The 21,440-nt window shown below is 47.9% G+C and overlaps 1 protein-coding gene across 1 annotated transcript in view; it reads right to left on the reverse strand.

Moving 5' to 3' along the window:
• Nucleotides 1-18,667, reverse strand: part of LOC144114144 (uncharacterized) — a 74,939-nt gene extending 56,272 nt beyond the window's left edge. The window contains exons 1-3 of the mRNA XM_077647662.1: nt 18,252-18,667; nt 3,166-3,314; nt 608-869 (exon numbers count right to left, since the gene is read on the reverse strand). Coding sequence (XP_077503788.1) covers nt 608-869; nt 3,166-3,314; nt 18,252-18,353 — 513 coding nt within the window. The 5' untranslated portion in view covers nt 18,354-18,667. The remainder of the gene's footprint in view (nt 1-607; nt 870-3,165; nt 3,315-18,251) is intronic.
• Between the last annotated feature and the right edge of the window lie 2,773 nt (nt 18,668-21,440).

Genomic DNA, 21,440 nt, shown 5'->3' on the forward strand with positions numbered 1-21,440 from the left:
AAATAAGCAGCGCGAATACCTTTTTGAAGCAAGGCGCGTGTTATCTTTCTCGTGTTTCGTTATTCAGCCAGCGATTAGGCTCCGTGGACTGCTCCTGCTGGGAGCGTTCACACTTGACGAAGCTAGGAGATTTATTTCAGTCCTGCGACCTTTCTATCTCGGCAGTCTTTCCCGTAATTACTACCGAAGATTATGCTATGCCACAAGCACAGCACGACACCAGAATCTGCCTCGTGTTGCGAAATTATGCAGTTAAATGTAATTTGGGAAATGTAGATTACTTGCGCTCATCGCTTAGCAGCAGAGCCTTGTTTGCCGGAGGGGCGTAAGAAAGAGGGCATGCTTAAAAATTTTATATCTCTTTTGTCTTGCACAACAACGTGCTCTATAAAACGTACCTTAATATTTAACAAACGGGCTAACTAGCCAACTAAGCCGACCAGCCAAACAACGAACGGATGAACTAACGTTTGCTTCGTACACCGCGCCCACTTCATTGCAGTCTTCAGAGTCAAATTTAAAAATTCGCGTGTGCTTATGGAGCAGTGTTGCGGATAGCGAGACAAATTATGTCCTCCAATCCCTCCCTTCTGCCTCGCCGTGTCACCTGGAAAGGGACGAAAGGCTTCGGGATGTTCCCCAGGTCGCTGAGCGGACCCACGAGGGTCGGGCCAGTCCTCGGAAGAGCGCTCGTACTGGTCAGCAGGCCCTTCGAAAAGGCGCCACTTCCGGTCGGAGAGATCTTCGGAAAGAATGAGGTTCCGGTCGGTGCTGTCCAAACTGGAGCCGCCGCGGCGGCTTGCGTTTCGATCTTTGGATGCGGATTGTCCTTCGGCGTGCTCTCGTTCTCCTTGTTGTGCTCGGCTCCCCTGCACAAGAAGCCGAGTCGGAGGAGACTGCTCAGGTGTGTGCTCGCTTCCATAATCCGGAGGCGGAGGCCAGGAAGAGTGCACAAAGAACCACGTGCGTGCACCTAACACCCCCTTGCTGTGGGCTGAAAAATTAACGGCAGAGTTGTTCGAATGGTTGGTCATCACTGATACCGCAGGGGAGAGCACTCTGATTTGAATTCAGGCTGGAAATAATTCAAGCGTTCCGAGTAGCTTGGTATTGGTGGCGGTTAACACGAGGTTACCCGGAATTAAACTTCACGGTGTTATAATGCACCTCGCTGACATTTTGATCAGCGGTTGATAGCAGCGCGTCCTTCAAGCTTCGCGGCTTGCTCATCGGCAGCTTTTCCGGACGCGTACAAACTATTCGGATCCCGTCTTGCCCTATACGCGTGCATTACCTCTGGTTTGAGCCGTTTTACTCCCTTTATCATAATAGAACACACCTAAACCAAACCTCTCATCAAACCAATCATTCGATAATTTTCTCTCTCTCAAAAAAAAACGAGCTCACTTAGTTAAAAAAAAAGAAGAAACAGCTTGGAAGTTTCGTGCCAGGGCAGCCTCAAACACTACTTAGTGCAGACGTATAAGTTCGTTTTTTTTTTCTCTCTGACATTTATATCTTGGTACGTCGCAGTAAAGGCGTGTGTAGAGAAAGCAATACTAGTGAAGAAAACTTGATTTAATGGGCGTCATTTCACACAGCCTCAAATTTATATCCTCCATGCTAACCAAATTGTGCGCATGTTTTAGTGCCTTCCTTGCAACAGCCTCCTGCGTGAGACTAGCAGTATGTTGAAATAAATAAATAAATAAATAAATAAATAAATAAATAAATAAATAAATAAATAAATAAATAAATAAATAAATAAATAAATAAATAAATAAATAAATAAATGCAGCCTAATGCAGAGTTTTACGCAGTGCATCGTTAAATATCAAGCAATGCGCCCTTGACGCAAGGAAATTTCTTCGCGATAGTCGCGTCCCATAAACTTTCGACTGCGCGGGTACAATTCTTTCATCGGCCAACGGAACGGCGACGCGCCCTGCCTGCCGCATGCGCTGTGGAACAGCAGGCACGGTCCGCCCTCGCTTTCGCCCCTTCGCTAGAAACATTATCCCCGGCAACGAACGGAGCACATAGCAACTGACGACTAATGGGGCGCGAAAAGAAAAGTCACCGCGCTGAGTTCGCGCTCAGAAACAGGCTATTTCGAACGCAGAGGCCAACGGTCGGTGTCACTCACGCGGTGCGGAGTTCACCGCTCGAGCGCTGTAAACAAGGGGGCGGACGTCCATGCATGTATTTCCAGTGGCTGGTTACGTAACCGTAGCCCGCTAAATGAGTAGAAATGCATCAAAATTTTCTTTATACCACAAGGAAGACGAGCCCGAAGACAGTCTGTCTAAGTAGAATTGAGGACGTAATTAGTTCTAATTGCGACATCTAGGATGTCTTCGTTCACATAAATACAGGGCGCTGTTATCTGGTACTTGCAGCGCGAGTGTTGTTATGCCGCTGCAACGACGCGGTTTCGGCCTGGATATGTGACAGCGGTCTTCCTTCATTCTTGCACTACAGAGAACTCCAAAAGAAAGAAAAAAAACGACATGGTGGAAAACTGCACGCGAGAAAGAGTAGGCGCGAGGGATATTGCCGTTATCAGGCTCAGTGCGAAAACTCTTTGAGGCAATGACGCAGAGCGTGGAAAAATATTGCCTCAACAGCGCAACAAGGACAGGAGTGAACGGAAACAACACACAAGCGCTGACCAGAAATCACATCGAGTAAAGCTGAAAGTTGGGCGAGTTCGTTCAGTCCCGTCCTTGTTGCGCTGTTGAGGCAATATGAATACATACCAGCTCACCCAAATTTTAGCTTTACTCATAGTGTGGAAATTTTTTTCCCGCTCCTTTCTAGTCTTTGGTATTCTAGCGCGAAGTAATGGCTTCTATTAATTAGGCGAAGCAGTTGCTGTGGCCTTTCTCAACATCGTCTCAACGGCATCATCGCCTGGCGTGCATGTTGGCGTCGTGTATTTTTCTTCGTCTGTAGCGTGCCAGTCTACTGAGTCGTACTTGAGGCCGTTATGCCCCGTAGTCTTATGTTGTAGCCTGTTATTCAGTGTGCAAAACCGGGAAGCATAGAAATCGGTTCTGGACATGAGAAACCTGCTCGCGAAAAGGCTCATACCGCTCGGCGGGCGCGCTTCGAAACCTGAGCCCCAAAATGGGCAGTTTATGAAAGCTGCCAGGCCTCACTTACCTGCGCACTTCGATGACCAGTTCGGGGCAGCCGGACTCAACGATGCCCATGGCTTCATCGTGGCTGAGATGGTCGCACGGCTGCCCATTGATGCTGATCAGTTGGTCGCCTTCGAGCAGCACTTGGTACGCTTTGCTCTTGCGCCGCGTCTGCGCACAGAAAGAAGAAACAACATACGCCTTTAAATTCTAGGGAAAGCACCTGTGGGCGTTGCTATGTCGACATGAAATTTCGTCTTTCGAAACGATAAGCGATCGCGCGCGGCGCTCCGAAACTTTTGTGTTTTTTCCGCCTCAGAACTAATACAAATATTTGTCGCTAGTTCGTTAAAAATACTGAGCACAAACTAATTGTCCAGTATTGGCAATTGGGAGAACAATGATCCTGCACAAGTGCTCAGTTTCGGCTATGGCGATGGAATCTCTAAGGTCGCTAAGTTAAGAATTAACGGAAAAACCACTAACACAGATGCGGATAAATGAAGAGATATATGCGCTGAAGTTTATCTCGAAGCCCTGCGATTTATTGACAATCAAAGAATTGAGAGGGGAGTTAAATAGGTGTTATGTCCCATTATGGCGGAAGAAAACACCGTCGTCATCTTTGTCATAGTCGTCATTGCAATTGCCTCCACCATGGGAAATAGGATCCATGCGTTCCTTTCCGATCACCTCGGTCTTGCATTAACGACGCCCGCCATATAGTGCGGGCTAAGGTTTTTCTTGCCATTTACAACTTCATTAAAAATTATAATTATGGTAATATGGATGCTCCCTTCGCTGGGTGTATGTTGGCTGGTTGAATTCAAGTTGCGAAGACAGCAGCCGCAGTTGTTCGACTAAATGGGGAAATTTTAATTCTTTTAATTACTGATTTGTCCCCAGTGCTGCAGTCGCAATCCTGCAGACTTCATTGATTAGGGACCATTCTAGACTACTTAACTTTACGTTCCAAAACTGAGCGCTCTTAGGGCGACGGACGCCCCACTAAAGACAACGCACGGGGGCTGTCAAGCTCGTCCCGAAACCCGTTCGCGACCGCGCACGTGCACTGCGCCACGTTCAGCACTCGGGCGCGGCAGACGGGCGCTCGGGGCTACGCCAGCCGTATCCGAGGGCAGCGCGCGCTTTTGATTTTTCATTTAGCTGCGAAGCAGAGAGAGAGAGAATACACTTTATCGCGAAGCTTGTGTGCTAGCCGCTGAGTTGGCAGCAGGCCTGCCGGCTGTTCTTGCAATTGGTCCTAAACGAGCCAGGCATTCCACGAAGGAAGGGGTGGGTAGGGGTGATGTGGTATCTAATGCGTATTCAAAGAGACAGTGGACGAGGTCGGCATAGTGTTCTGGGCAGTCGGGACATAGATGTGCGGCCCGCTGGCGGTACAGATATGGCCAGCCGCCGTATACAGGATGTTAAGCTGCGAGATCACTGACGTGTTAGCCCTCGTGCAAACGCTGTCTTGCTAAGAAAGGCAGTCAACAGGGAAAGAGGAGGACGGGAACGGTGGAGATGACGGCCGGAATAAGGTGTCTCTGGGCTTCTGCTCCTCTCTAGGGCAGGAAAGGGGCAATGCTAGAGGCTGGGAGAGAGTGCAAATGGACGAAGTCATAAGGGCTCCACACGCGATTTGACATATTTTGGCGACTTTTGGTAGATTTGACGAATTTTGACGGCTGACGGTTCTCGATTTTTGGCCTGGGAAGAGGCGCGGGCCTTTGCCAAGCCATTAATAGAATTTTTTTTGCACCCCACAGCATCACGAGTAGCGTATATTTTTGTTGCTGCAGAAGCAAACTGACTTGACATAACACACGTACATGCATGCCACATAGCTCTCGTGCAGTCATGAGCAATATGAGCGGGAACAAACTTTTTGTGCAAACTTGCGAATATTCTAATTCTAATATTCTAAACCAAATTTGAGAATTGCTTTTGAATATTATATTACGCCAAGACGAAATCTGGTTGGAAAACAGAAAAAAAAACTTTGCTTGTCGCACAATTTTCACAACGCTTTGTTCCCTTTCATACTGTTCATGACTGTACACACAGCAAGCTTGCGGTTTAAGGATATTTTCAGTGAGCTGAATAGCGTTCCTCTCGAAACGGCTGCACATTGGAGAAAGTAAGATAGGAAAACATCGAAATATTGAAATTCTGGTCCCCATTGAAGGTCCCCACGTGTGATAAATTACCTCTGAACCCTCCGCTGCGGCGTGCCTCATTGCCTAGGTATAATTTCTGCGCTCAGAAATCGGCCATTTAACAAAGGGAATCTTCGCGCATGTTTTAACCAGCTTCTAAGCATGAAAGCAGAAAAAGTCTATTGATGCATGCAAAGCGTTTTTTTTTTTGCTTAAAGTTTACACGTCGCACTGGAAGCAGACATCGTCGGCGCCGCCAGAGGAGACAGACAACGTCCCTGGCGCCACCTCACGGTCGGTGGCACGACTACTAGTAGGCGACAGCTGGCACCATCTCTCGCCGCCCTCCGCAGATCTTGGCGGCCGTCACAGGAAGTGTCGCAGCACAAGAGAAAAAAAAAAGATTTCGGTGCGTGGCACTTCGTCGCAGGAAGAGCGAGAGGAGTTCACGGTCCCCCGGAAGATGGCGTAGCGACTAGCTCCCAATGAAGACAAATACGAAAAGAACAAGGCGACTATACCGACAGTGATATCGGATTCATCGACACAGTACGTGTTTAGAGTTACACTGCCTGCACAGGGAGGATCGCACACTTATCAAATAACATCTTCTACAAATAATAACGCCACGAATATTAATTTTAAAAAAACACCCAGCTCTCACTCTCTCCCGGAGCCCCGGAGGCACCTGAACGACTTGACCATCTGGTGGAACCGGGGATACCGAATGTTCTCGAGGAAATGCTGCGCCTGTCGCCCTCCGTGGCCGAAAAACACCAATGCCGCTATCAGAGAATGCAATAATTTCCAGTGTTCGGATATCGAGGCGTATCGAGGATCATTCCTGTGAACCCTAACGCATCGCCGGGAATGCGTTTGTCAGGATCGAGGATCCTCTCTGGAAACAGCCTTTTTACAGCGCTACGCTGCTTCTTTACAAAGTAACATACAACATTTGTCCGTAAAGCTTGGAGACTGATTTATTTTATTGTCAAGAAATGGCTCCACAAAACAAATGTTGATGCCTATGTGTAGCACCATCTTTTTGGGCTAACCTGAGCTATTTATGTTAATTGCTGTTGCAGCCGCTAGATGACACTACATGTAGAAAAATACGTTGTCACTAGTCGTCTGCGCATTCTGCTGTGAGTGAATGTGGAGAGATAAATGTCCACCTTGAACAGCGTGTTAACATAAAATTCTTTGAAGCTTGGCAAGACAGCCACACAGACGTATGAGCTCCTTCGTGACGCTTACGGCAACGAGACATTATTACGGGCGCGAGTTTTTGAGTGGCACAAGAGGTTCATTTCGGGGAGAACGTCGGTGGAAGACGACACAAGGCAGGGCGCCCTTCAACCTCATGGAATGAAAACAACGTGGCTCGGATCAGGAAAATCGTACAGCGAGATCGCACCATTACGGGCCGCATGCTATCTATCAGATGCTCTCGACATTAGTAAGACAACATGCCACCAAATTTTGCGTGAGAACTTGGGGAAACGAAAGCTGAATGCCAGACTTGTGCCGCACTCCCTCACACATGACCAGAAGGACACTCGGGCATCAGTAAGCGATGATTTGCTCTCCGAGGCAGAGAAGGATGCTGTATTCGTCGACAGCATCATTGCTGAAGACGAAACATGGTGTTTTCAATACGATCCTCAAAGAGGCAGAGCGCCGAATGGCGGTCCACAAGCTCTCCGGCGTCGAGAAGGTGCGGTGACAGAAGATCAAAACAAAGACGATGCTGATAGTTTTCTTTCAATGCCAGAGGTGTCATACACCACGGGTTCGTCCTACAAGAGCAGACGGTGAATCAGGAGTTTTGTCCGCGTGCTCCATCTCATGCGTGATGAACTGCGACGCCGTCGCCCTGACTTATGGGCATCTGGACAATGGAGCCTTCTCCACGATAACGCAAGACCGCACACTGTTCTCAGCGTGAAAGAATTTCTCGCCAATCAGCAATATCTTGTAGACAAAATTGAACGTGTTCAAAGATTGGCAGTAAGGTTTATATTTTCGTCTTACCAAAGAACGCAGTCCATATCTGAACTTATTTTACGAGCGCAGTTATCAACATTGGCTATTCGCAGAAAAATTGCTAGGCTAAAGTTTGTTTATCAGCTTTATCACAATATGTTCAATCTGGATTCAAGCTTGTACTTGCGGCCACCCGGAAGATTGTCATCGCGTACTAACCATCTTTTTGCAGTAATGCCGCACATGCCCAGAGTTGAAGTGTATAAGTTTTCGTTTCTACCTAAAACATGTATAGATTGGAATAACCTTGACCGACGCGTATTCGACAAAACATATTATCTTGAAACCTTTGTAAAACAGCTGGAACTGTGTTGCATTGACTGAATATCCCATTCCCACCTTGTAACAGCCGCAAGGGCTAACAATATTTGTAAATAAATAAATAAATAAAATTACTGTACTTCCGCATCCGCCATACTCGTCTGACCTCTCCCCATGCGATTTTTCCTGTTTACTTCTGTGAAGTGCCCTAAAAGGTCGCTGAATAGGGAGCGTGGAGGCCATTCAAGACGCCACGACAAAGCAGCTAACAGCCCTGCCAAAAGAAGCGTTTTCCAACTGCTTCCAAGACCGCAAGAAGCGTTTGAAGCTATGTATTGACGGCAAGGAAGACTATTTCGAAGGGGTGCTGCACAAATGACTTCAATGTTAAGCGCGTTTTTTTAATGGACTCAGTCTCGGAACTTTACGGACAAACGTTGTACTTATCTCTCCGGTAAATTCATTTGAAGCACTATGCTTATTTGGCATTTTTTGATGATACTTGTAAATACACGGGAGAAAAAAATGGAGTCCCGTGCACCGTTTACTTTAGTTTTCACGTATGACGAGTACAAGCAACCAGGATTTTATGGAAAGCTTTTGGTCACGCTATTTTTAGCGAGACAAGCAACTGGAGAAAGTTTTATAGTTTAATGTCTTTTCGTAAAGCGTTGTAGAGAAGAGGAAATGCAGATATGTATACAGATAACCTTCTTCGCCTGCTCCGAATTCCTGCCGTGGGATTCAAGAACTAGAGATAAGAAAATATGATGATGCTTTTGTGAAGATTCCAGTCTAGAGAGGCTCAGGAAAGAGGTGCAACTACTCTTGTTCGTATGTAGTTTGCGTTTCCCTATCTTTTCCCGCCTTCATCTTTCGTGCACCCTGTACTAAATAAACTCAATATTCACACGCGGCACCTTGAGGCATTTCCAAGTCTCTGTACTATAGCATCCATTTTCCTGAATTTAGAACGTCTGCCGGTACGCCAGTTATCATTTCGTATTTATTAGATTAGTCTCCGTGCCCCGAGGAAGCTGCACCTCGCAGGAGCAGTGCCAGATGCCCTGAAGTAAGTTTCGAGCCTCCGGGGTGACAGGGGCGTAGCGTAGGGCACTGGCACGACCGCCCACGCAGAGTCTCAAATTTACAAGAAACTTCCCCAGTGACATCACTTTGGCTGCGTCGTGCTGGGAGCGTCAGGGCCCTCTCCCACCGCCGCGATTCGCGCCTCAGAGGATTGGGAAGTGCGACAGGCTGGGCGAGAGGGAGCAGGCACGCGCTGAGGCAGCAACCATGGTTGCCAGTGCGGTTGTCGCCAAGGCCGGCGAGTTTCCCAACTTCGAGAATAAGTTCCTGCCGCGTTTCAGCCAGGGCGCGACCTGGCACGACGCTTCGGGGTCTGCGTTTGGGTAGGCAGCCTGTGGAAGCGCACTCGAAAGAACCGTCGAGTGTGCGGTTCGTGAACGGCCGCCCTTGTCTCGGTGCAAGAGTGGCTAAAGACGCCCTCTCTTTCCGGATGATATGTGGCTGCCGTTCTCATTGTTTCTTCTTGTCTCGTCGGGCAGGCGTTGTCTGAGGCGGGTGGCGTCCTACTTGGCAGCGAGCAGCCACGGCTCCTCAGTCGGTGGCTCAGGACGACCGGCCCGAAGTAGAAAGCCTCTGCCCGGGGAGGAGGACTGCTGATGAGATGTTTGTGGCGGAGTAGCGCCAGCTTCCCTCGGCTGGTTCGCATGCGTGGCGGATGAGCGGCAGAGGACGGCGCTCGGCGCGGCCCGGCGTCCTTCACCAACACTACTGCGCAACGGCGTACTCCCGATCTGCACTGCGCATGCGTGATTCTGCTGTTGTTCTAAGGCAGACCGCCTTTATCAGGTTTCAGTAGCATAATTTCTTCCAGGTTTACGCGTGCAACGAAGAATGTCTTACTATGCTGCGAATGACTGTTACTGATTTACATTCTTTTGTCACTTTCATTGGTAAAAACACTGCCTGATGAAGTCAACAGCACGATAGAACAGTGTCAAAGCTAGTGGCCTAGGCGGACGGTGCAGACTCCCCTAGAGGCTGCTCAACTGGCACCAAATAATACTCTGAAAAACTGGCCATCACTCGCGCCAAAGGACACTTTTGGAAGGACCAGGTAGTCACTATCGGCAAACAAAATTCGCTTTTGAACTGCGCAGTAACGGAAGCAGCGAGTTAAGACACTTTAATTAAAGTTTTTAATTGGACCGGCAACATTTACCGATTCGCAATAACTCTGTGGACAATGTGTGCGGTAGCCTTGATCTTCAATAAAAAACTTGGATAGCCCTGAGCATAAGAAAAAGCCTGAAAGGAAAGTAGTGCCCTTTAAAGTATTCCTGCTTTATTTATCGCAAATAGTACTACAGTCAAATCTAATTTGGCACACACGCAATTGCTGGATTTCGATTAAAAAAACCAGGAGGTGTAGCTTCCCAATCTTTTGTGTTGGATGTTGCGGCATAAGCCTGAAGCATGCTCAACAGGAACTGTTCACTAAATTATTCCGCGAGATTTACTCGCCGGACAAACTCAGATGCTTCAGGAGAGCGGTCTACGACGCTGAAGTAAGGAAAAAAATTATTTTCTCGATACTTGCAGTTAAAACAGAAAATTCTTTGTAGTCGCCAGCGCACGACCATTGTCAACACCGTCACCTGTCCAGCAAAATGTTCGCAGTTAAGGCTTACATCTAATTGAACACTTGACAGGCTACTGGGCTTATTTAGTTAGCTTGGAGAAAATTTCTCAACTATGCATGTTCTCGCGTGACAATGTACTGTTCTTCATGAAAAAATATGTAATGTGGGACATGGAGAGACCCTGTAAACTCTGCCGGTACATCATGGATGCCATTCTGGATGAAATCGATTGCATGTGTTGCATATTTAATGCATCCCGAAGACATAAAACTGACGAAAACAAGTGCACAAGAAGACGGGGACATAAGAGAGACACAGGACACAGTGCTAACTTGCATCTGAATTTTATTGACGACATGGAAGCATACATATACCGCATCGGAACAAGCTTGTGGAGTGCACAGAAGGGGTGGTATATCATGCTCAAATATGCAGCGCTGGCAGACGACGGACGAAGAGAGGACGAGACACTTCGCAAACTGTTTGTCTTGTTTTCTTTTTTTTTGAAGCGATGTTTATTGCCTCAGGGCATCAAAACTATGAAATGAGAGATGAGTAAGATGCTTAAATAAATGAAAAAAGGTGGGCTGATTTGATGAAATCAAGAAGTGAACGATGATATGGACCCTGTGTGCAGGCAATATAGGAATCCGGATTCTCCGGTGAGAGACCCACTGCCGCCAGGTGCCGAACTCTCGTCGGCTTCAGCGCCGGGCAGTCCCACAACAGGTGGTGGATATCCGCTTCACAGTCTCTGATCTTGCAGACTGGACACCCGGGGCGGGGATATAAATCTTTGAAATGCGGCCACTTGCGTGTCACAGCTGGAGTTAGGGCAACCCCGACCCCCGGTCGGGGTCTCGTCTTCTCTTTGTACGTCGTCTGCTAGCGCTGCATACTTGAGTATGTCAAACCAACTTGCCCAGCAATACACCCTGCTGAAGTGGTATATCATATTCCAATGACTTGTGGTCGCGTAAACGTAGGGCAGAGTGGCAGATGCCTAAATGAAAGACTAGCGGAACACAAGCGTAATGTGGCACAACCAAAAAACGGTCCCCTGTCAGACAAGGTAAGTTGTTGTGCCAGCTGGCTATGATATTCTTACTACAGCGCGACGAACGGAACATAGAAGAAAATAATACACGCAAGGACCCAACACAGCGCTGACTCAAAACTGAAATCTTTATTAGCTGACCAGCCGGAATAAGAACCCAACTGGAGGCCAGAAATGGAAAGTGATGCACACAAGTCATGCAGCGGAAAGAAAAAGTGCAACAAAATTCTCAAAATAAAGCACACACGTGTCAACATTAACAGTCATGGTAACGTTTTTCTTTTTCTGACAGCAATATAGAGAGTGCGCTAATGCATTATTTCGGGAGCCTCGCTATCATGTGCGCTTCTATAATTTATCTTGCCAGCCAGTCGCGGTTCCTACCTATCGCAACGCACTCGTTCTACAATGGCTCGCAGGCATTGATGTCATCTTCATCACTTTTGTAGTTTTTGCTGTGTTTCGCTACGTGGCCTATGATGGGGGCACGTGTTACATCATGCTCTTTTAATCTTTCGTTGATACATCGGCCAATTTACATCGGCTTTCCACAATATAGCGGCAAAGAGTAGATGACTCCCTTCTGGCAGAGGACAAATTGTTCTGCATGCCTTTTCAAGCAGCCGCGTGGTTCACTGTTGGCCGAATTAACTTTCTTCACCAGGCTAGAAAATCGGATAGGGGCCGAAAATACAACGTCAACCCCCACATGCTTTCCAATTCTCTTCAGGTTGTGCGAGACCTGATGCAGATATGGCACAACGGCAAGTTTTTCTTTTTCTCTTTCATAATTTTGTTCTTGACATCTCACCTAAACTTTTTCTGCCGTTATTCTGCGACGGAAACGATCTACTTGGTTGTGGAAGCTTTGCTCCAACCTGTGTTCACATGTTTTCTTTACAGATTTTGAAATTCTTTTGATACTTTTTGTTTCCGCTGCATGACTTGCGTGCATCACTTTCCATTTCTGGCCTCCAGTTGGGTTCTTATTCCGGCTGGTCAGCTAATAAAGATTTCAGTTTTGAGTCAGCTCTGTGTTGTGTCCCTGCGTGTGTCCTTCTTCCATGTCCCGTTAGTCGCGTTGTAGTCATGGAACACCTGTCAGAGCACTGCCTGAGTGTCCCATCAAAACGAGCAAGCCATTGCTCAGCGAGTGCACAGGTGAAGCGAGGAGCAAGAACCTTACATGCGTTAGATTATAGAAGCACGTATGATTTGCAAGATGGCAGCCGAGTGCGCCAGTGCGCCTTCTGTTAATCTCTCGGATAAGGGGGTGACGTTCCTTGATGGAAATGGCCCGCGCATGCATTCACTTCTTCCTCTCTCTGTTTTGTTGAACTCTCTTCAGTATATGCTCCCGTCCCACCAGCAAAATCAATTTGCAAGCTAGCGCTGTGTCCTGTGTGTCTCTCATGTCCCCGTATTCTCGTGCGCTTACGTTTTCGTCAATAAGAGCGACAAAATAACCCGAGAAACAGCCTTGTTGGAGATAAAACTGGACAATGTTGCGTTTCTGTAGGTCAAGCTCGTCGAGTTGGTTGATAAGAACCAACCAAGCCATCGCCTGCACATGGACCGCTCTCGAAGACCTGCGTCATGAATCCTTTGCAATACGTATACAACCTGGAGTCCTTTTTTTTACCTTTCTGTTCAGTATTGACGTTGAATAAAAATTCAGTCCTTTGTACCCGCAGTGTGATGCGGCAGAAGTGAATTTCCATAGGTATATTCCTGACTGTATGGAGCATACTGTCCCTGGTGTACATGAAGGAGGCCTTAAGCAAGACAACGGGGAATGATTCGACATCTCAATTTTTTGACACGACCAGAAACCCAAGACCCACATTTTGTTCTATCGCCTCCAGTTTACTACCAGGCACACCTGTCCTGTAATCATTAAAATGTCTCCCTCTCCTCCTCCGTTTTTCTATCTAGCCGCGGTAAGAAATTAAACGTACGATCTGGAACGAGTAGAAGTTTTCCAAGAATAGAAGGAGTTATCGGCCTCCGGAATTTGGCACTCGTGAAGTAAAAAAAAAGGCGGGGATGGCTTGACTCGGTACTCGCTTTTTTCCCGATGACATCTCTTATGCAACGACCTCAAATCGTTTAGCGCCAAACCTACCAGTAATTTCCAGAACATGTACACATACTGTAGAACTCATCACGAAGCCTTCATTCACTTTCAACTGAGAATACGGTTAGTCGCGCGTGTTTTCCTGTATTTTTTATCTGTCTTCACATTCCCTCGATCCACTCTTTTTTTTTTGGCTCTCATAGCTTGTTGCATTTGTGTTTTATTGTAATTTTATTATTCGCGGATTCACAGCATTTGTAGCCTCTCGTTGTATACAACATTTAAGGAATAAATAAATGAGATGAACTATCTCGTGTTATATTTTGGGCAATATATTTTGGTGGCGTTATCGCCCCGACTTTCGGTCTACCACCAGTCTGCTCCGGCCGGCACAGTAAGTAAATGGGCTTTCTAAGCGCATTTAGGGCCTGGTCGATGCGTAGTGCTGGCGTAAAGGAGATCGGCAGGACTGACACACGAGCACTACCACCTGTCGATGAGCCTCCGCGCTCTTCGAGCCTTCGGCAAGCGGTCCAGGCGGCTCTCCGTAAATACTCAGCGCTAACGTGTTACAATTTCCTAGCCATTTATAGTCGTGTCAAAATATGTGAAGGTGCCGGTGATCACAGGAGCTGTTTTCGCTTTCTGAGAACGCCTGCAGCAAATAATCATAATCACGAGAGCTAAGGACGCGAGGGTCAGGGCACCGGCCCATTAAGCACTGTGCTTGCAGCCGTACAGATCTCGGATTTCGTCCTGTGGTTGGGAGACGTAAGGCAACACGCCATGCTTTTAGTGAAATGAGGTGCAGGCACCTCTTTTGTTGTTAGGTCAGGTGTGGCCGAAATGAGGTGCAGGCACCCACTTTCTTGTCAGGTCAGGTGTGGCCGTTGTGCAGCTTGGCAGATTGATATGGTTGTTGACGCTCTTGCCCAACGTACGCGCCGACTTTTTCAAAAACATTGTTCGCTCTATATATAAGTGGCAAACTAGCACACGTCTACTAAAACAAACTATTATTATAAAGTTCTTTTTTGCAAACATAATTTTGCACTGTGATGGTCTTCAGTGCGAATTTTACTAATGTATCGACCATCTGAATACAGGGTGATCCAAAAACTAGAGAAAAATAACGATATTTCGAAAAGCAGAGACAGTAGCGCGATGTGATTTTCACAGAAATGCACAGAAGAGCACGGTGAATGCTTTTAATGAAGAAAAAAACTAATGCTAGATTAATTATATTTGCCACCGAAATGTGGCGGTTCAGACTTTAATTTGTCTTCAGGCATTAATTGCAATGATATATAGCAATACAATTTTTCCCTATTAAAATATTATGTTTTTCTGTGCATTTCTGTAATTTTCGTTACATTTCGAATAATTGAATTCTTATTTTTTTAATTTTGGATCACCCTGTACCATCAGAAGAATGCTCTTTGCATAAAACCATTTATTTATTTGTTCATGGCTGCACGGAATTATTTCATTTTAAACATGCATTTATAAATGTTTTTGTTTCCAAGGAAAAAGCATTCCTCGCCGAATAAATCATCTAGATGCAAAACTCCTGTCCCTCGCCCATCACCCCTCTTGAATATTGTGCGGCTCGTGATCACAAGATCAGCTGAATTTTTTAGAAGCAGCCGTTGGGGCCTAACCTGCATAGAAAATGCTTTTTATTATTTAAAATAGCATGTGTAACATTCATGCATATAGGTAAAACAAATAAACAGTTAATTTTGCTTGCCTTGTAACCTAGCATCCAGCCGCATCTGCTTGTTCCTCTGTCCATGCCACAAAGGGGCGGTGGGGCATACGGGTGTCCTCATTACCCCCCCCCCCTCCCCTTCTCTCCCTTTTGAACACTCAGTCACTTCAAACGCAATATATAAAAGAGCAGAAGTATGTCATTCACTTATAATTCGCACTGAGCAGCTCTTTCTTGACTATGCCTCACATTGGGCTACTGAACACAAAACTATAACGCCTTCTGCTTCTTACTCAGTTCTACTGGCAGTGAAAGAGAGAGGGCGCTGGGTGCACTTAGCTCTTGCATGCGTGAAGATGCAAAGTTGCGCCTGCTTTAATACTTGGAAGACTGAAAAAAAAAGAAAAAAGACGCGTTATTTGGGTGCTTGTGTTGTGCTTAAGCTACTCAATAGTGTGCATGTGCGGTCGTTCTGATGCATGTCGCCTATCTTGTTCCCGTCCGGCCAGTGTTCCCACTAGCATGCCTTGCCACAGTTGTTCTTGTGGGTTTCCCATGGAGACGACGGTAGTATTAATACTGGGCACACGTTTTACTAAACTATGCAACGCAACATTACCAGCTCGCAGTTGCTCTGCTCAAGGAGGCTTGCTTGCGCATTCCTGAAGGCCGACGCGCTTGACATTCCGTTGGCTCCGCGTCAGCCCTGGCACGCAAAGAGTACGTGCGCTCCAGCAAAAGCGCGCCGCAGAACGCGAAAAATCGGGTCAAGCAGCGCGACTAAGATAGAGCGCGAATCATGGTCGCGCCTTTATAGACAGAAACGATGGGGTGTGCCGGGACAAGCGGACGAAGTTCGCAGGCGTTATCGGCCACTAACAAGGCTTCCCGGGACGTTCTTGGCGCTGGACTATTCCAAGCAGAACACGACACCGGGCCGAGCGCGGAGGGAGCCGGCGGTCTCGTTGCAGCTCGTTTTGAGCGAGCGGGGCCAGATCAAGATCGTTATTATGGCTGGCGCGTGTGGGCGGCGGCCCCTCGCTAACGCAGGCCCTGTGCCATGCGTGCCGGCGCCAGCGCGGGCTCCGGGTCGGCTCCGTGCCATGACCGCGACGACGATGAGAGGGATCATCCCAGTGCTTTTTTTCTGCACGCGGCGGCGCGTGCTCTTCGCGCTCGGATTTCGGTTTCGCGCGTCGGTCATACCGCGCTAACATCAATATTTCCCAATTTGCAGCCACACAGTGGAGTGGTTTTGAACCCTTTGTCCTTCGTTTTTGTGTGCCTCTGATTCTTTCGGTGGCTGCGCCCAGTTTTTAAATGTGTCAACGCCGTAATATCGCTAAACTGTGGGCGCGTGTGTTTGCGCTTCTTATGAACGTTTATGTTCATATACGCGTCTGGTTTAGCTTATAAAATAGCGTGTTATTTACGCACCAAAGTAAACGAGGCTATGCTTTCGTCAGTGTATCAGTGCCAGGTCCTTTGTAACGAACACAAAAATCATGGTTGGCTAGTCGGTTCTTGAAGCAATGGCAGTTAAATATTGATTTTAAAATGTTACGCTTGCTTCTTTTGCCGCGTGCAGAGGCATAACAAGAATGCGCATTTACTCGGCACACGCTCACAATGGTCCCCGGAAAACTTTGAAAAGTGAAGTAGTGAAAAGGAAAAAGCGGTATTACGCCTTTATTACCGGTCTCTTTAGCTGGATTTTTCAATACATTGACCCACCATCGATTCCTTTCTTCGTGATAAACGCCGCTGGCCCAGTCGCGATGTTTATGGCGCATATTCTCGGCTCACAGTCACAAGAGACGAGTTCCTTTTACTGTTTACATCAGCGCTTGCGGTTTTTGCCCGGATAGGAGCTCGCGTAAAGCGGTAGTGGTCAGTCTCGGCCACTGACTCCCTTTTGAAACAGCCTGCCGCCCGGATGCCTCCAGCACCGTTTTCCGCTAGGCTCACGGTGTATCTTTCGAATATTCGAGAGCCAACGACCTCAAGTAGATACAGTCATCAATTTAAGCGCGCTATTGATAACGCCAGGAGGCGAAGGAATCAGACCGGAAGGAAGAGACCACTCTATCTCCGAAGGCCGACATCGAATAGAGGGTAGGCATTTATAGTTGACTACTCGACAGATCATTATCGTGAAGTGGGTAAGTCTGTCTACGATGTTTTGAACACAGAGCCGGTTTGATTATGTTTCATGGATGATGACGAAAGAGGACGACGGTGATCAACTTCGGCCACGCCCCCTCCCGTCTTCAGCCCGGCGTATTCGCAGTATCGTTATCAATGGTGGGCTCTTGCAGTACGCTCACATATTTCTCCTGATCGTGTCCATTCGTTCTCTACGGACGAAAGTGTAGACTAAGGTAAAATGCGTTTATATATACACCAGGGCACGTTTTTGCTAAAAGGCTACTATTTACGGAAAAGAGAGAAAAAATAAGGCATAAGACTGAGCAGATCATACACTCATGCTTTCTCCCGATGGGCTGAATGGACTTGCAGAAAGCAAATTCACCATGAGCATGCGGCCCGCGTTGTCTCTTAGCTTGCCTCCTGCCCATCTCAGAGCGCGAAAGTTTGTCGTTCGAAGCTATGCCAATATTTATGAGCAGTCTATTTCATCTAATCTCAGTAACAGATTTCTAAAACTCGCGTAGTGAGTAGCACGCCTGGTAACAACTGTGGACTTCCTTCATGCACTTCGTCGGGTCAGGTCTCTGATAATGAGTTGCAAAAGAAGAACGAGAAAAAAAAAAGAAACAGTTTGCGGGCGATAACGATGAGGGACGATCAAGGGGACAACTACGCAAAAGTAACTAACCAGAGTTGGTGCAAAACGCTGGACATTTACTTTTGCGCCATTTTGTCCGTCGTTGACACTGCTCAATAGCTTAGGTCCTATTAGCCGAGGAAATGTGGCACGGCGAAAGAGCCCAGGGTGACTAGGTTTCGAACTGCCAAGTTATTGCCGGAACATCGAGTAACGCTGCGGCATCTCAACTGTTCAGTTCTGCACGTGACTGCACGCCAGCCGACTCCGCCGCGCACCGTGCATGGGCAGCGGCGGCTTCCCGAAGAACCCGTCTTCGGCGGCGGCCTCTCACCTTGGTGATGGTCAGGGGCTGTCCGGTGCCTCTTCCCCCCTGCAGCCGGAACCCCCAGGGGCTGCCTCCGGCCAGGCGGACCGTTATCGCACTCCCCGCCATCGCGCGCTGCTTGGGCGTCCAGTCGGTTCGCTCGAAATGGGGAGCCCCGCTCGCCGAGGGCCCGGAAGAGCGTTTCTTTTCTTCGCCTGGCTTGGCAGGGCAAGCGGGTGGCTGCTGCGAGCGACGAGGTTGCCCCTCCGGACCTTATTTTTAGTGCGATCTCCCACCACCCGACGCCGCCGGAGTCCGGGCCGCGCGTTGGCGGTGGCTCAAGGTGGACCCGCGCTCCGCGGCGGCGCTCTCGTGCGCGCGTCGCACCGCGCTCCGTTTCGGGCACGACGCTGTGCGTGGCGCCCGACGCTCAACGCTCGTCTCAACGGTAGGGTTCGGCTCTAGTTAGACTGTCCTCTCGTTGCTACGTCGACGAAGCCTACGCCCTCCCTTCGCCTGACGCTGTTGGTCATCCGTACCAGGCAAACCTAACGGTGCAGCTGCACAGTCACTAGCATCTACATGCTGGACAGATACATCTACATACCTAGACACTGAAATGGCGTGTAAAACGAGCTCAGAATCGCGCATTTGCGCAATCCCGCATTCGCAAGGTATAGGGGAAAAAAATCAAGTACCGAACATAACTGCACTCTTTGAAGGACTCGAATCTGCCAGTGAATACGTTAATCCTATGCTTGTGCCAGGTGCTCGGTTTAGTGTTACGAACGCAATGAAATTAGAAGCGCCTTTAGCGCTTCATAGAATTCATTAGTGGATGAGCGTTGGAAACAGTACATCCTGCAAACGATTTTTCCTGCTCAAGCGCTTCTTGGCTTCTGTGTCATTTTGTTTCGGTGTGAAAAATTGCTTTTCTTTAATGTTTCTTTTTTTTGTTCCTGAAAGGAGTTACTCTTCCGTCAGATAAGAATGTTTCGATGTGATAAGGAAGCTTCCCAGAAGTAAGTCGTGCTGGCAACGTTCATCTGCATAAATTTTTAATGAAAGCTTTGAAACATTGAGAAAAAAACCCGGTTAGATAGCATAGATAAATAGCTAAGTTTCTCATCAATTCTCACTGATGCTTCCTTTTAGAGCGCTGTTTTGGACAATCTAACGATATTGAGGAGAGGAATAGATTGTAGCACCAACAGGAGCTTCAACACAACAACTATTAAGAGGCAGTGAAGGAGAGACGGTGTCAACCAACACGCTGTCCTCTGAAGATAGAGTTGGCTCCGCTGCCTGCATCCGTTGCTATAAACAACAGAGTCAATAACAAACGTTCGGCGTGGGGCCAGAGCGGTGCAGTGGTAGCACGGTGATTTTAGGTCACCGCACTGCACGTTTCGGGGTTGACGGTGACATTAACTGCTGGTTCCATGTAGACACGAGGGACGTCCGGTTCCTTGTTTCTTGTTTCGAATTCTAGGCCTCCATTCAAACTTAGCACCCCCCCCCCCCCCCATATTAACTTCCTCCTTCAATCTTTCCATTTTCCCTAGTTATAGTTCCTCATGAGATCACGCCTTTGCAAACTGCCTCTAAGTGTTCAAAGAAGCAAAGTCGGAAGCCGAAAATAAATAAAAACAGCCTTACCTGACCGCTGTGAGACGAATACATGGAGTAGTGAAGTCAGGCGCAAGGAATTTAGCGGTTGTTTAGATCCGTTTTTTTTTTCTCAGGAAAAAACATCATTCCCCATTCTTTCAAGCATAAATGTCTCGTCGTGAACAGGGCTCGCGGGCCACCCTTTGTGGAAGTATCTCTAGCGTGCTGCAGCCTCTCTGGTTAGTCCAGAACGGGCTACAAGTGAGGGCTTTTGTGGATCTAATGTACCCGCAAATAACTGCATTGAAATATTTATGAAAGACACTGGAAAGTTTTTTGCAAGGTCTACATTAAACCTCAAGATTCTATCAATGGCACCCCAACTTTAAATGAAATTCCATTGCTCTCTTGAATGGGCATCGCGCCAGGCGCCCTCGGCAGTGTTACTTACCGTTATGCCTCGATGATTATATTTTAGCGCGCCATATAGCACTGGAGCGTCCACTCAGTCGCTTAGCTGTTGTCTGTGCGGCCCCTCTGTGTGGGCAGGTTGTGATGACGGCGCAAGGTCCCATCACCTAGCTGGCCCACCTGCCATCTATGTTGCTGCTCTGGGGATTTTAGTGCGCTAGCGCTAGAGCCCCCACTCGCACATTTCGCCGCTGTTTGTGCGGTCCCTCTGCGACCCTGAAAAGCTGGGTGGCAGGTGGGCCACATAGGTCACGTGACTTTGTGACGTCATCACAACTTGCCCACTATATTGTGAGCAAACTGCCCACGCTGGCAGGTGGCAGTTCAATTAATGATTAGTCGCGAGAGGTTGTTCGGGAATAGAAACCTGGGTCTCACAAGACCCATCGTCAGCAGCACTTGTCATTGCAGTAGCTCGTCGCTTAGCCGCTGCACCACTGCGCCAGGAGTCGTATGAGAACTCCCAGGATCTATGAATGTCAGGTAGAGAATCACGAAAGACAGAATAAGAACCGAAATGCTAGCGCACCTATTTCTCATCTGACCTAACGACGCCAAATCGTCCGTCATTTCTATCTGGAATGGTTGCGCAAGACACGCGGGGTGAAGAATGTATAAGATGGGACTCCGTCGGGTACTTAGGCATTTTCTTACGATTGCAGTCATTGGTCTTTTCGGAGCAGACTAATAAAATGGTGTCATTTTTGGTATTCGAGTGATGGATCATCATTACAAGCAGTGCTCTACATTGCGTTTCGGGAACATTTCCATGCTTTACTCCAAAATGACCCCAACATGACAGTTAGCGGGGTCGCTTGAGTGACGTGTACGTATTTTTCTTCCAGTATACTATCGGAAACGTAGTCGTCCAGGACGCCAAGCATGCGACCAAGCTAAGCTTAATAGGCGCTGCTGCCTAGCGACTATCATTTGCGGTGCTAGAAGTAGGGGACACCTGTTTTTTTTTTTCAATTTCCGTGAAAGCAGACGGGCCTCGTCAAATGTAGAGCGCCTACGCAGCTCAATCACTGCCCGAGCGTTCTGGGGCTTTCTGTCCTTAACCGTACGCGTACACAATGGGCAGCCTCCCATTAACCAGTGCATGATTGGCGTCGTTCTTCACGCTCGGCCCAT

This window comes from Amblyomma americanum, chromosome 1 (assembly GCF_052857255.1).
Source record: "Amblyomma americanum isolate KBUSLIRL-KWMA chromosome 1, ASM5285725v1, whole genome shotgun sequence".
Lineage (NCBI taxonomy): Eukaryota > Metazoa > Arthropoda > Arachnida > Ixodida > Ixodidae > Amblyomma > Amblyomma americanum.